This window comes from Thamnophis elegans, chromosome 1, assembly GCF_009769535.1.
Source record: "Thamnophis elegans isolate rThaEle1 chromosome 1, rThaEle1.pri, whole genome shotgun sequence".
In the NCBI taxonomy this organism is placed as follows: Eukaryota; Metazoa; Chordata; class Lepidosauria; order Squamata; family Colubridae; genus Thamnophis; species Thamnophis elegans.
Window position 1 is genome coordinate 82,948,867 of NC_045541.1, and position 16,848 is coordinate 82,965,714.

Below are 16,848 nucleotides of genomic sequence, written 5' to 3' on the forward strand. Positions count from 1 at the left end.
TTTTAGGTAAAGAATTACAACTCTGAAATGTTGCAAGACATTATAACAAAAAATACTGAAGGAAACTTTTGAGGAATAGAATAAGAAAATAGTAACTACGTACAATATCATCAATGTCAGTAATAATGTCTGTTTCTATAGATAAAGGTTCCCCTCGCACATATGTGCTAGTCATTCCCGACTCTAGGGGGTGGTGCTCAACTCTGTTTCAAAGCCAAAGAGCCAGCACTGTCCAAAGACGTCTCTGTGATGGTCATGTGGCCGGCATGACTAAATGTTTCTATGGATATACTATGTCAAAAGTTATTTAAGAAATGACAAATGTTGAACAAATTTTATTTGGCAAGCTAGAGATGGTATCAAAAGTGGATTTACAACTGATCGGCCAACATAAGGACTTAGAAAAAGATGTTTCATTGGATATATAAAAGAAACTGACTGAATTTAAAATTTAAAAATGAAATGCAAATGACAAACCAAGAAAGTGATCTTCATATTTTTTCCTACTGGGTTCACAAAAATGGCTTATTAAAGTCTTGAAGAAGTCTCTGTGATGGAATAAAGAAAAATGAAGAGATATTAATCCTATGTCAATATTTCAATGAACTAAAGATTAAGACTATTAAAAGTAAAAGAAAGAAATAAAAGTTGGTTTAATGGATCAAGGTTGTTACTTCTGGTAATCTTTTGTTAACATTCTGGTGACATCAGAACAGTAACAACAATGTTTTGTGGATTTGTTTATACTGTAGATAAGAGATGGGTTATGGGATAAAGACATAAATATTTGCAACTTTAGAAGTGATGAAGAGTCACTAAATTTGTTTATATTGGCTGTGATGAAGATTCGAAGTCACGCTTTTATTTCTTTTCTGTTTATTATATACTTTTCTCTTTCTTCTGTTTTGTCTTGCACTTTCTATTCCTCCTTCCTATTCTTTTTTTCTTTAAGTTTAGTTTGTATAAGATTTTACTATTATAATCAAAATACTTTGTTGGGAACTAAATTGACATCAAAGTAATCTCACTACAACTTTGCACATAGTTAAGGCGAACAAATTTGCAAAGAATAACTTAACTGATAATGCACTTATCAATTAATGACAATATTCTTCTTTTATGAACGCCTTTTTTATCACCCTGTAATCCTTTAATTCAGGGTAGACTCAGGATGACAGGGTGGACAGGTGTTTATTGGCAGGAGGCCCTTCCTGACACCACACAGAGTTCTCGGTATTTTTTTCCTTGCACTCTAGGAGAGAAATATCTGCCACTACCTAAGATTAAACTCTCAACCTTCCAAGTGGGAGGTGAGCATCTTCACCACTAGGCCACCACATCACTCATGCCTCTTTTTGAATGAACAATAGGAAATATTAACTTGTCTTTGAAAGAAGTATCTTTGAAAGTAAATAGACATCGTACATAGAAACACATGGATGAGTTCTCTTATTTTATTTTATTTTTTCAGAAAAAGAGGGCCAGTGGCATATGCTTCTCAGAAACCATGGTTGTTAAATGCTACTGTGGAAGAAAATATCACTTTTGAAAGCCCCTTCAATAAACAAAGGTAATGTTTTTAAGAGCCAGTAAAAACTCATTATCATCCTGTCAGTAAACATTTTTGCTGTTGCTGACAATGTTATTTTCCTAGCTACAAGGAACAAATGTTGAGTTGTTGTATCAGATAGTTAACTTTCAACTATGTAATGTTCTAAAGCATCAATCCATATTGATTGGGGATCTCTTTTTTCTTGAAAAGTCTCCCAAATAATGTTTTTCCAACCTGGAAAATTACTTATAAAGTAATTAACATTTGAGTACATTTCAGCACTAGATATTTTTTTGTTGCACGTTTGCTTCTGACATCCTTATTTAAGAAGTCATTTATTTATGTTTGTATTAATATTATGAGGCAATACAAGTCACACTCTAAGATTCTGCATAAATAATGTTGAATCACTATCATGATAGATCCATGGCAAGATGACTTCTCAAAGAATAATTCCAAAGTAGACAGTGTCTTAACACTATTAAATAACAGTTTAAATATAGAACTTTCACAGTTCTCCAATATCTTCTCCTAAACCCTTTTTTCCCTTTTAATGTTCATTTTTGAGACACTGCCATCACATTTTAGATCTTCCCAGTACAAATAAATGAATGTCATGCTCTTGACCTGTAATGTTGACAAGTTTAAATTTGCAAGTAATCTGATTTAAATCATTTCAATTCTGAAACCCCTATAGGCAGTTATAGATGATAGTCTTCAAGGCATATGGGATCAAGACATACTTTTTTTAGCTTCAAAATATTTGACAGTAAGCTATTAGTTGGAGCATAATGTATTTGCCTGAAACAGGTGGGATTCCCATTGGAAAAATAAGTGCCTAGCAAGCATGTATTTTCCAATGTGTGACTTTTCCAGCTGATTAATCTTGCTTTTAAGGACATGAAGTATGCTGGTGAGGCAATTTCCACATGAATTGACAATTACTCTTTTTGTTTCCACAGGTATAAAGCAGTAATTGATGCTTGCTGTCTTCAGCCTGATATTGACATACTACCTCATGGAGACCAAACACAGATTGGAGAAAGGGTTAGTAGCTATGTATAATTAGAAAACATTAAGCACCCAAATGTTATCACATGGTCTTAAATGTATAACTGGTGTTTGAGAAAATGGCTTTGTACAGCAAACTGAGTTTCAGATCCTTAGGATGAAAGTGTTATACTTAATACATGGCATTACAGCTTTTCTTCTATCTGCCATACCTCAATATATCTAGTGTTCCTGGCACTGACTGAAATACTGTATTGGGAAAGTATATTTATTAAACAAAACGTTATTTTTCATTATCTAGAAAATATTTATGAAAGTCATGTTAGAATAGTCCAATTAAAGTAAGAAGTAGAAAGGCACTTGTTAATAAACATGGAATATATTTCCTTACTGACTGAAGGTTGAAATAATGAAAATTATCTCATAATCTAGGAGCTCCAGATAGTCAAATAGTTTGGGGTCATCTAATAGCAATAATCTAGATTTGTTATTCATTATTTATCTAGACATTTTATTCATTGCTTCAGTAGATCTAGCCTTGTAGTTGATGTTCTTTCATGGACATTAGAGTATTAATAACATATAATGGCTAAAACACAATATTAAATAGTAATAGTAAAGAAAAATATTAGAATGCTAGAGAATGTCCAAAGAACAATGGAAGACATTGAGGCTGAGCTATGCTGTAGAGGTTTGCCATTGATATACTCCTTTGCAGCGTCCATGCATTTGCCAATGTTAATTCATCGCACTGGCAAAAGACATCTATATGAACATTGCATTTTAACATATATTGATTTATATAATTTTTACTAAATCATGAACACACGAATCCTTACTAAGTTGTTACTTCAGTCTTACTTTTCCAGCTGTATCTTTGAAATAATTACTATTCACTGCAGGAGCTGCTAATAGGATGAATAATTGAACGATGAAGCACTTTGTATTTTAGAAATAATATATACACTATTCAGATATAATTAGGGTGTTTTTTAGGATGAGTATGAAAATTCTGACTATCTTGACTAATAATTTTTTATACTTTTGACTGCTTTACCTTTTAAGCATACCATGAAAAGTCATGTTTGGAAAAGCATAGTTTAAATAATAATGTCTCAAAATTGCATAGGTTTCTAATTGAATTATTTTATCTTTTCCCCAAGGGTATTAATTTATCTGGAGGTCAGCGTCAAAGGATCAGTGTAGCAAGAGCTCTTTACCAACAGACAAATGTGGTATTTCTGGTAGGTTTACTGTTATTGATTCTACCATCAAAACCGAAAAGGTTTTCTGTTCATTTCTGCCCTCCCCAGCTCCCAGGAGCTCTCTAAAAGCTTCCTAGAGGCTATCCATGCCCTGGACGACCATTTTGGTGAAGGGGGCAGGATTTCAGGAGGCAAAAAATGCTTTATTCAGTGTATAAGATGCACCCAGATTTGTAGCCCCTTTTTTGAGGGAAAAGGGTGCATCTTATATTCCGAAAAATACAGTACTCTAGATCCACAATGTCAATAGAATATTTTCTCCAGTATGATACTGGTTCCCAACATCTGACACATCTGAATTCTATAAATAATTTTCCATTGCTATTTGTTCTCTTAGTCTCGTGTGGGCTTTCTTAACATTCCAGCGACCCCAGTTTTATAATCTGACTTTTGCAGCTCAAAGTCTTAGCTCACTGCTTCTGAACCCTTAGTGATAATGTTTACACTTACACAGCCCAATAATGACAGAGCCCTTTCTCCAAAGGCAATAATGGCATAGTCAAACCCATCCGAGAGAAGGATAATATGTTGCCAAAATTGGCAAACTCCTTTCCCTTGGGCTGGAAAAATGAGAATTGTAGCTTGAATTCTCTTCTTTCTCTCTTACCGTATCTAGTTTTTGTAAATTGGTTAGTTCCAGGGCTTATATTCCAGCACAACCCATCTTGAGCAGGGCACTAACTCTCTTAAAATATTTTAAAAACAGAACTATTATAGTGCAGTAGTACTGAATATCTTTAGTTGGTTAACATCTATTTTTTTTTAGGATGATCCATTTTCAGCATTAGATATCCACTTGAGTGATCATCTCATGCAAGAAGGAATTCTGAATTTGCTAAGAGCAGACAAAAGAACAATTGTTTTGGTTACCCACAAACTACAGTATTTGCCCCATGCTGACTGGGTAATGAAGCTTCTTTATACTGATTTGTTAATCTTAATATTATGTTCATAAATATTCAAAATGGTGTGTAGGTGCGATTCAGCAAGTACTTTTAAATTGTAAACGTACTATTAAGTACTTTTAAACTGTTCTGGTTTGGGGGAGGTGGTGAAGGCAATGAACTCAGGTAAATTGTGTCCCTGCTACATAAGTGTGTTTAAGCTTGGTTTTTATGCCTCCACCTGCCCATAGTGATGATTGTCATATCATTGCAGCCCTGGTAGATATTTGCTTCATAACTTGGAATTGTTACAGTAACCCTACCCAAGATAACATTGTAAGACTCTCAGGGCAATTCATGCTTTATTTATTAATCTCTGTTAAATAATGCAACCAATTAGAACCAGCAAAATGCATGTCTCATTTGCATATTTGCATGTTTAGGACCACATTTATTTGCATTAAACAGTGATGTATGATTTGGAAAGGACTAGGTTTTCATTTCCCTATCTCTTCCACTACATTTAAATTAGTTTTGGAAATTTATATCTATTTATAGTCTAACTTTTAGGATACTACTTTTTGTTATGGTGATAATAAGAGATAAAATGTATAATAAAAAAAACTAAGTTCATAATTATTTATAAAGAGCCCTGGTGGCACAGTGGTTAAAGTATTGCAGGCAAACTCTGCCCACATCCTAGAGTACTGTCTTAACAGGCTCAAGATTGATTCAGCTTTCCATCCTTCCAAAGTCAATAACCAAGGACCCAGATTGTTGGGGGCAATATATTGCATTGTAAACCGCCCAGAGAGTAAAGCATTATGGGTGGTAAATAAGTCTAGGTGCCATTGTTGTTACTAGTTATCTCAGCCTCAAACTGTGCAAAGCATAATTAAAATAAATGGGAGCATCATTTAATTACAATGTATTTCAGAAAGGCTCCATTAAAACTGTTAAATACTAAGACCTTAGTGGGGAAAGAGATACAAAGTTAGGATGCCTTCCTGAGATCACCTTGTCTGTCTTGTTCACCAACTCTCTTGCTCACTTTCACTTTTAGATGTATGGACAGGACCTCGGACAGATTAAAACCTGGGCAATTTATTTAATTTAAATCTTGGGCCTTCAAATTTGTTTCTTGTTCTTTGTAATAAATAAGTAAATAAGTTTTACTTCAGCAAAACCTAGCAATTTATTTGATTTCTGAAATGTGCTTCAATCTCTCTTCTTTTCATTTATGAATTTGCTAGTAATTTAAACAGTGCAATGAGTGGTGCAAACAGTAAAATCTAATCCCACTCAGTAAATAGCGTTGTATTGTTCAGTCTTTCTGAGCTTACTCTCTTGCACTAAGTAGGAACAAGTAGTATGTAAATGATGGAGTAATTCCACTAATAATATTGAACTATTGGCATTTGGGTCCTATCCATAAAACATTGTTGGAGGAAAGGAATTCAGCATTTTATCAAATGGCCTAATTTTAAAGAATCCTGATAAATGTTCAAAAAGGGAAGCAGTTCAAATTATAACTAATCTGACATTCTTTGGGAAATTTGAGAGAGGCAGCCTAAAGTCTTTGAAGAGAAAAGACTGACCACAGACCTTGGAGAAATTTTGGTTTTAGTAAACAATTCAATTGATTGAAGAGGAATTATATGAAAATAGTCACAAACTCTTAGTTGTGAGCCACTGCAATCTCCCCAAATCCAATTAATTTTGCTAAAAGCAAAAAATCCTTTCCAATAGTTACCACAGTAGCAAGGAGGATCAGAACAATGCCAGCAGTATTGCAGAATTGTGGTGCAGGCCTCATAATATTGTAGACATATCCCAAATTATATACATATCCAAAATAGCCAGAGCTTGTATTGCAAGGTGCATCATTTGCAAGACCTACAACCCCATTGGTCTTTTCTATTTCTTTCTGTAGTTAAACCACTTATCAAATCAAATCTTTATTACGATCATAGACAACATATTAAAGCACTTAAGCTTCCACTTGTAATGCATTTTTGATATCTGAACACAAACAATTGTAAAACTTCTTACCATGATTTATGGTTCAACTCAGTTGCCCTGCTAAGTATCTAATGGAAAGGAAAAGCAAGAGGAAGAATGTTGTAAAATGCTTCGGGTTATATTAATGTTTTCTAAAATCCATATGTGTATTCCAAACTACAAGTGTTAAATATACTTGTATGTATGAATCAGATGGCCGGAGTTGACTTAAAAGTTATACACATAATCAATATTTGCCTTACCTTAGGAGTACAAGCTGCTTGTGTTGCTACGTTACCTTATAATACAGCAGTTTCATCATAGTCTGATCAAGATGCAATAATCCTTTGTTTTCTCTTGAGAAATTTCCCCAATTTTTTTTAAGAATACCCATTTTAAATAGGTGCAATCTTTAAAAAAAAATACTTATCCTGATTAGGATAGCAATTAGTATAGTTTTTGTCTTGATTTTTTTTTCAGCTGCAGAGGGTTACTGTAATTGGTAGGAATTTATGAGAGTTTGAACTCTAATTTTGTCAAATTGGGAAAGACTTGATATAGTTGAACTAAGCATACAGAATGTCATCTTTCTAATCCTACTTCTTCTGGAAGAATCAAATTTTAATTAAATACCCACATAACAAAAGCAGTTATTAATGGATGATGTAAAAAGAAAACATTTTTGTGATGAATAAAATATTGGTTTTTCCAGATTATTGCAATGAAGGATGGTATCATTCAGCGAGAAGGCACTCTGAAGGATATCCAGAAAACTGACTCAGAGCTCTTCGAACATTGGAAAACATTAATGAATCGCCAGGACCAAGAACTAGAAAAGGTCTGTTCTGTTTTGTTTTTCTTAATCTCGGTAGTGATCAGCAAAAATGTTTACCCTGGCATTTTAACATAAATAGATATTAATATTTTAAACAGGTATGTTGCTTTGGAAGATTTTATGCAGTTACTATTTAAAAAATGAAATTTATTAATGCCATTAATTTAAATGGTTATTTTAGTGTGCTCTAAATTATCTTCAGAAAATATTGTTCTGAAGAATAATGTACACATGATTAAAAATGCATAGAGTTTCCATTCTCATTAGGCAACTACCATGCTGGCTGAGAATTCTGAGAATTGAAACATAAAACATTTAAAATGTACCAGTTCAAGAAAGATATCATATGTGAATTAAACATTAATAGTTTTAAAAGTTAAAAGGAAAAAATATTCTTCTTGACAAAAGCAAAGTTACTCAAAGGATATTCTTACATAACAAAATGGTTTATAATAATAATAAAAACTCCATGTAAAGAATGATGGCCATCAAGTTTCAGTTTTGGTGATATTTTAATGGTTATTTTTAAAAATGAAACTTAATCCTAGTCAGAAATACTATATTTTTTTTTAAAAAGATCCAAATTTTTTCCCCAATTATTACTACCTTCCTACATTCATGCATTTCAACAAGCTAACATTTCTGTTGGAAAATTCTGTCATGTGAATACTAAAAAAATGTCAGTGAAGTGCATAATTAAAATGAAAATTGGACCTTTGCATTTTAACGATGCAATCATAACTTTTTGAACAAGATTGCTGAAAGCGATTACAATTTTTGAAGATGGCCTCTTTGCAGCTGCAATGCAGTGACTGTTTTCCATCAGTCCAGAAATCTTTGACAGTGAAAAGTTGCTACCAACAATGTCAACCACTACACATAACTTGATGGAAAATCCCAATATTTTATGATCGGGTTCTGCTGGATTCACAGTCTTATAGACCAAAGGAATTCTAGGCTTAGAGACAGTGAATTTTTTTTTAATTTCAATGGAGGGGTGTTTTTTTTTTTGTTTGTTTGTTTTTGCATTCTTGAACCACAGTGGATACAATAACAACAATGAAAAAATACACTTTGAACGTTAGATGTCATGATGAATCTACTGTGTTGCTTCTTCCCAGTTCCACTTAGGGTGCTTCTGAAATGCTTCTAGTGTGAATCTTTTCCCTTGCAACACAGTATACAAAATTGTGATTCATTTATAAAGTAAAGTTCAGAAGATTGGAATGGTTCAGTTTACATGAGTTTCCAAATGCAACTTATGTCTTACAAGTTCAACCCTGTCCATTATCTTTAAACTTGGTAACATAAGAGTAATGATATTCCAATCCAGTTTCTGAAACTCATACAATAGTTTGATTTCTTAATCCATGTTGATGGCTGAGCCATTATAAGACCATAACATTATATCTTCATTAACCTCAAATGACATATGCAATTTATGTCCTGGGAGTCCCTTAATGGAATTAAAAATTCATCACTTCAAATTTATTTGTCTCATTTAATTTTTAATATCCAAACAATTTTGAAATATATTAAAAATAATGGTGGTACTCAAATTATCTTCTTTTCCCTACCTTTTAGGAGACTCTGATGGAAAGAAAAACTGTATTAGATAAGAATATTAAAAATACAGTGCATTCTCAAGAAGTCCTTCTCCAAGATGAAGAAGAGGAGGATGGTAAATTAGTTTTACAAAAAGATTTATTTTCATTAACATCCGTTACTGTTTATCAGTGTTTAGATAATAGGCAATAAGGAAATTTTCTTACAGCTCATTAGTTCTCTTCCTGTCAATTTATAGAAGAGATGCCTGAAAGTGATGATGATGACAACTTGTCTTCTATCCTTCATCGAAGAACAGAAATGTCGTGGCAAGCATGTGGAAAGTATCTCAGCTCAGCAGGCCTTCTCTTCTTGCCTCTGTTGATCTTTTCTCAACTGCTAAAACATTCAGTCATGGTGTCCATTGACTATTGGCTAGCCTTGTGGACATCTGATGCTATTTCTTCTGAGACAGGGAAAAACTGCTCTTTTTGTCAGGTATTTGTTCAAAACTCACCTTTCCATTTTTGTTCTTTCCATCATCTTTTATAGCATGACTTCATCAAGATGAGTTCCCTCCCTCTGTTCCACACTTAGATACACTTAGTCTGGTACTTAGTCTGGTATATCTTGGTGATCAAGCTAAACCTGGTTAATACTTGGAGGGTGGATTATTTACAAAATACCACAATTGTTGGCTGGACTGGAAAGAAAAAAAATGATGACAATCCAAAACCATCTGGCTATAGTTGCCAAGAAAGTATGGAGATATCGGTGAAGTCATAAGGTCTTAAAACTGGCTATGAAGAAAACTTTATCTTTTCCCATTTTATTAAGAATGATAAAACATATTTTTAATCTCAGGCCATATCCAGTGCTTTTTGAAAATTGAGTTCCAAAGTCAAGAAAAGATGAACTTGGCTGGAAATAATTATCTTGGTCTGACCATATTAAAATAAACCTGTCACAGAATAACTACAGTTTTGCAATTGTCTTTTTTTTCCTCCTTTTTTTAAGGAATCCAAATTTAGCCATTCTTCCTATTCAAAAATCTTCAGCATTCTTTGTTGTGTTGGGATTATATTATGCCTTGTAACATCCATAGCAGTAGAATGGACTGGTTTAAAAGTTGCCAAGAAGCTTCACTGCAGTCTGCTGAATAAAATTATTCTGGCCCCAATGAGGTATTGTATTATATGAAACAAGAAAACAAAACATTATCTTAATAAAGTTATGTGCAATCTTTAAATAACCCATGATGTTCAATTATGTAAATTTAATTTCATTCTTTGTGCAACCTGTAGAATTGTATTAGGAAAGTATACATTTTTCTGTCTCAATGGGCTCATTTTATTAAACAAATGATGACATGGGGAGTCCTTGTCACTAATGATGTCATAATTTAATTCACTCTGTTTATATGTCCCTTATTTACCACTTAATCTAATATAATCTTACTTTAATCAAGTTAATGTAATCAACATAATCAAATCATCTGTAATTTTAATCCAGCTCAATATGTTTTGCAATTCTTAGTCTATTCCTTTCTCTTTTAATATTTTTCTTCATGGAATTAAATAGAAACCACTGGAGAGCCAATTGTATATATGGAGATTGGAAGCAAGTTTAATAAATAAAATTTAAAAGAGATGGTTTCTTTTCACCAGTATATTATATATTTGTGTGTGTATGTGTGTGTGTATGTGTGTATGTGTGTGTGTGCATGTTCAAGAAGAAACATAACGTGGCAATAAAGTAGTTTTTGTGAATGTTAAAATTAGAAATATATTCCAAATCCTATATTTTTACTGTATAATATGGTATGTCATGAAATTCCATTATTGGATAGTCCATTTATGCTGGTTATACCATCATAATGTAAGCACTGAAAAGAAGTATATTGCCATGTCCTTACAGAATTTATGGTCTTAGAAGCTTGAATGACCTGATCCATTGAACTCCATTGAAAGTTAGCATGACAGAAGGGTAACTGGAATTTGGTCATGTAACTCCTATTTCGCTGCAAAGAATTTGAATTTTCTGTAACCTTTGCTATTATCTAATAGGGAGATTACTGCAGTCGAGGTCTGAGTACCTGTAACGTCATTGAGAAGAATTCTAAAACAGAATGCCTTCTCTCTGGCTTGTTAAATTGTTTTCCTGTTTGATATAAATGAGAATTTAAAGATAAAATAATCCAGTCTCTAAACAATTTAAATTATTTTGAACATTCAGACTGCTTCTTGGAATCGTTATTTAATTAAAAGCAAATATCATGCTTTTATTCCTTTATTTTACTTAATCTCCAATGTTAATTTTTATTGTTGTTTCTTTCCTTAATGCAAACTGTTTACTAATCATTTCCTTGGTCTAGCAACGATTTGTATTTGCAAAATGTAGGAATATTAGAATAATATAATTATTTGGAATTCTGTAAAATTTATTGAATATTGGGTATTTTTTTCATTAACAATTGCTAAATAAAATAATTTTAAAAGGCCTAGTCTGAAATATGTACAAATCAGTTTTTAATCTTAATATCAAATTCTGCTTTTATTATCTATTACAGATTTTTTGAAACAACACCGCTGGGAAGTATTTTGAACAGATTTTCAGCAGATTGTAACACTATTGATCAGGTACTTAAGAGACAATGGATTTTGTACTGTACTGAATTTCAATACAAAAAACAAAACCCCAGCAATAATTAGAATGAATGCCACATTCAGATCATATTAGGACCATACAAATAACATTCATGTGAAGTAATATCACATATATACTATCATGTCACTGTCAAAACATGGATATATAACATTTACATGAGGATATCTTCATTTTTTATTCTTAAAATGAAAACCCAACAGTATCATACTATTCAGAAATCAATCCTACTGAATGCCGTGGATCTTATTTCTAAGTAAACATGTTTAGAGGTTGTTGTAAATAGTGCAGAACATTCCTAAGTGAGGTCACAGACGTAAATAAAATGACAACTCCTTCACTGCTTCCAAATCTTTTAGCTGGTTAAAGATAGGATAAGCACAGAGTTTGTGGTTGACTTGCCATTGGTTACACTGCACAGTAGTTTTTATGCCCTCAGGCATTCCAGGGACTGCCAAGAGATTTTCCTTTGATTTCTATGACAAATGAATATATATTGAATGCAGTGGATCAAAGATTGCCTTTTTGCATCTCATTTTAGCATTTCCGGGTTTTTTGCTGTCATTGATAACCCATTTGTCTTCTGACTCCAAAGCAGTCTCTCTGCTATTGGAGGAGGACTTTTGAATATTGACCAATAAAATTGCTTCATCCCTAGATTATCTTCTTATAGCCTGACTCTTAAACAGAGTATGTTTATTCTGCAATAGGGTCATGGCAGTTTAAACTTTAATTCAACTTATCAGACATTACTTATGTGCAGCTTCTGTTTTAATGAATAACTGGTATTGAGTTAAAGGAGCTGTCTCCTCAAATATTTCCCAAGCAGACTTCCTATCCTTCACTTTTGCCTTTTGTTACCATATCTTGAGCCAGCATGGTAGGAGGTCTATGCAGTGGTTTCCATCCTCTGAAATCCACTGAGAAAAATATCTAATCTCTGCTTATGAAAAGAGAACAGGATCAATCTTGCTGCATCCCGCAACGCTTGCTCGGTAGTGCTAGTAGTTTAATATATAAACAGATGAACCATCTCCTGAAAGCTGCAGTACATAATGCAGATGTAATAACACATAATGCACAACATATACAGTACTTAAATCATTTTTACCATTCCCTTGGCAAAAAGCTGTTTCTGCATATAAACTCAAATAGCTGTGGTAGTGTGTGTGTGCACTCCCCCGCCCCTGCCCCCTAACTGTTTGATCCCTCCTCCTGGATTAGTCTCCAATCCACTTCTCTTTTCATCTCTTCTAGCTGTAAAACTCTCCCAGCCAATTCACTGATGACACTGCCTACTCTCCATCTCTCTCTCTCCCTCACCCACCCTCCCTTGGCTGAGCTGCCTGGGGATATTTCTGAATCCTTTGTCCCTCTCTCTTGTTAGCTACAGAATAGAATCTCAGGAGGGCAAAGGCTGAAGGGGAGAAGCCTTGTGATTTTAGTAGTCATCTTTCTTCCATAACCTTAAATCTTTGGCCTTTAATATCTTTAAATGTAAATTAATTTTAACTTTAAATTTAACTAAATTAAAAAAATGTAATACATTAAATTTATCTTTTACACTACTTCTTTCTAGCTAGCTTAACCTCCCCTTTTCCCCACTTTTTCTTTGCCATGTCTCCAAGGTTCAGATTCTTCTGCTCATCTCCTACTTCTGCAGGTGTGTGTATCCCCGTGTCTCTGGGTGTACCCATAGCTCCACACCTAATTTATCTAAGTTCCATGTATTGCCTCTCTACTCTTTGGGGTAATCCATCTCCTCCCTAGAAGCCTTCAGTTCTGATTTCCTTCCTAATTGTAAGCTGTCTAACAGGTGGCCATTTCATCTTTTCCTTGCTCTTATTTGTCATCTGACTTCTTCCAGAGTTCTGCACCAGATCCTTAGCACCCATTATAACCCACTTAATACATCAGGTGAAATCTTGCCTTTTTGCACCAGATTCATTTATTTCCAAAATCTACTGCAACCCACCAGGCAAAAGATTTCAATAGAATGTATTTTGGTGAAAGACCTAAAGTCAAATATTCAAAGTGTTTGTTAATTCCTTTTGAACTAGAGAAGATCAAATAGCACTGCTGATTTCAAAGATTTAATTCAAGCACATCACAGGTAACATTTTTTTTCTTTTTTGTGTGTGCCTGTCTATTTAGCATATCCCTGCCACCCTGGAGTGCCTGAGTCGTTCTACCTTGCTATGTTTATCAGCTCTTGCAGTGATTTCATATGTAACACCTATGTTTGTGATAGCTCTCGTACCTCTTGCCATCATGTGTTATTTCATCCAGAAATATTTTAGAGTAGCATCAAGGTAAGAATTCCAAAATATATTACTGTATGGAAAAAACTGGGTGCCTTTATATGAAGCTATTAAGTGTGTCTTTGTGAATCCTTCTGGAAACCCAAATGAAAAAAAAGTCACAACTAATCACTTTTGATCTCATTAATATTCAGTTCAGAATAATACCCTCTTGGGACCCTATATCTTATTTTTACAATTTTAAAAGGGTCTCATTGTAAAATTACATTTCTGGGTGACCGAGTTACTGCAGGTATATTTTATATCTGCTTGCTAAATAGAGTGAAGTGCTTCTGAATTTCAAGTATTACAGGGGAAAATGGATGTTCTCACATATGTCTCACAAATTAATTTGTGCTTTCTTTAGGGATCTGCAGCAGTTGGATGACAGTACACAGCTTCCATTACTTTCTCACTTTTCAGAGACAGTGGAAGGACTAACAACTATACGAGCATTCAGGTATTTTTCTGCATTCTTCTAATATTGCAAGAAATACACTGGTTGTGCCCAGATTTTAATGACTGACATAAATTCTTGTCATCATAGAACCAATTGCCTGAAGCAATGTAAGTAATAATGCAAGATTAAGCTCCTGCTGGATTTAAGCCATTAATTCATCAGTTAACCTAAAACTTTATGTAATATTTAATTACATAAGGATATTGTCAAACTTGCTGAGAGGTTAATCTTTTGGCATGTAGAACAAAGTATTATCTTTGAATAATTCTCTCAGATAAAAAAAACTTTCTCCTTTTTTATTAAAGTACAATTCCATTACATTTTAAAAGCCAAAACTTGAATTATGAATTGCAGATAATTTAGCATGACACACAGTTTCTAATACAGTTAGCCCTTGCTTACCAACTGATTTCTTTGATGACTACTCAGGCTTAAAATGGTATTTTAAAAAATAGCCTTGCAACCAGCCCTCACATTTCCAACCATACTATGGTCACCCTTTGGGTCCTTCACAACTGGCATACATTTATAACCATTGCAATGTCCCAGAGTCACATAATCATCATTGTATACTTTTAAAACTAGCTTGTGACAAGCAGAGTTAATTGAGAATATAGAAGTAAAATTTCATTTTGCAGTAAATGCTGTTTTGCTTAAGTGGTTCACTTAATGGCTGGATGGGAAGTGATGTCATAAATACACTGCAAGTCACAAGTTCGTCCACTTAGCAATGGAGTTGCTACTCTCAATTTTGGTTACCATGTGAACACAATGATTTTAGGGACACAAGAATAGAGTTAAGGAAAAACATCAGTTGCTTCTATCTAGTTAGATATTTAGCATCTTCTTTCTGGAACTCCCTGTGTTTCATTAACCTGAGAGAACATTTTCTTTTCCTCTATATTGAGTCATTAATATTTTCATTCACATTAAATTGCATAGATGATGCAATCGAATGTATTGTGAAATGTATGTTGTATACTTCAATTTAAAATTAATCCTAAAATTTAGGAACTGGAGCAGTAGTCCTCAACCTTTCTGACTCCACAGACCAGCACCGGTGGTGGCAGTAGGTGGGAGAGGGAGGAGATGTTTTTGCACACCAAACTAATCCCATGTGCAAATGGAGCTTCACGTGCTCACCCACTGCTTACTTGGCCCAGTTCCCAATGGGCTGTGAACCAGTACATGTCTGTGAACTGGAGTGTGGGGAGGATCAGAAACAACACAATATGCCTCCAATAGAAAATTCCAGTTTCCAAAAGTGTAGCATCCTACATCCTGCATGTAGCATCAGTAATTATGCTGATGTGCACTGAGTCACCATAGCCTGCAAACTATTTTCAGTTTTATGAACTCCCTGAGTAGCAACAAAATATGTTTTAATTACTATAATTATGACACATTTGTTAGGCTGTTGGAAATTTTTTCCTACTAATTAGTTATTTTCCCGCTAATGAGCTATTTTTTTCACATTTGTATGTTGACAAGCAAATTAGACCTACTGTTTCATTATATTTTTAAAGTTGATTACTTGCTCTTTTTAATTTCTAGTTTTCCCCTTATAGGAAGAAGATAAAAATTCCCTAACCAATAATGAAATTTTGTATGTAGCTTTGCTGGAACAAGTCATTTCCCTCGTGCTACTTCCCTTACGCTATCATTGGGTTAAAATGTTTGCTCCAGATTTCAGATTTTACCTAAAATAATAGCTGGCAAGGCAAACTCTTGTAAATTGAATTCAAACTAGCTAATACATCTCTAACCCAAATTTGAACTAGACCTTTATCAGTTCCTGTATTTTATTTACCATCAAACCTCTGTGGGGGACTCAGTATCTATATTTAGACACTCTTTTCAGCTGCCTTATGTGCTGCAGAAGTGACATTTGAAGTTTGGATTCTAATCACTAAGCAAAGAACTCAGATCTTGAGTTTCTAAAATTAGTTCAGTAGTAAAAAAATAAGTTAAAAAGCTAGTTAGCACCTCTTTGCTTTATTTAACCTCATGCTAACAGTTTCAGATTTTGATAGCTGCAGAGTTTTCAAATATAGGCTAATAATTCACTAACTCTGCATGCTATTATCAAACCCCTAACCTCTTTCCTTTCCTCTCCATATAAATGTAGTGTATCAGTAGGTGCTGCATAAAATCAGCAATGAATGATTTATGATGAAATGAATAGAGAGTAGAAGAAAAATATGAAACAAATAATTATTTTGTCCAGTGTGTCCTATTTTCAGGATTGAATACTTTTAACACAAGAGAGTTAAAATACCACAATTGTTATAATAACCACTGTGTTCATCTGTCTTTTTTGTATGTATATAA

General features: G+C 33.7%; 1 protein-coding gene across 1 annotated transcript in view; it reads left to right on the forward strand.

Moving 5' to 3' along the window:
* The window catches only part of ABCC8 (ATP binding cassette subfamily C member 8), a 59,432-nt gene that overhangs the window by 32,648 nt on the left and 9,936 nt on the right, over window positions 1-16,848 (forward strand). The window contains 11 exon segments of the mRNA XM_032222394.1: window positions 1,472-1,570; window positions 2,515-2,599; window positions 3,727-3,807; window positions 4,595-4,732; window positions 7,426-7,551; window positions 9,133-9,229; window positions 9,353-9,591; window positions 10,111-10,277; window positions 11,663-11,732; window positions 13,912-14,069; window positions 14,425-14,517. Coding sequence (XP_032078285.1) covers window positions 1,472-1,570; window positions 2,515-2,599; window positions 3,727-3,807; window positions 4,595-4,732; window positions 7,426-7,551; window positions 9,133-9,229; window positions 9,353-9,591; window positions 10,111-10,277; window positions 11,663-11,732; window positions 13,912-14,069; window positions 14,425-14,517 — 1,353 coding nt within the window.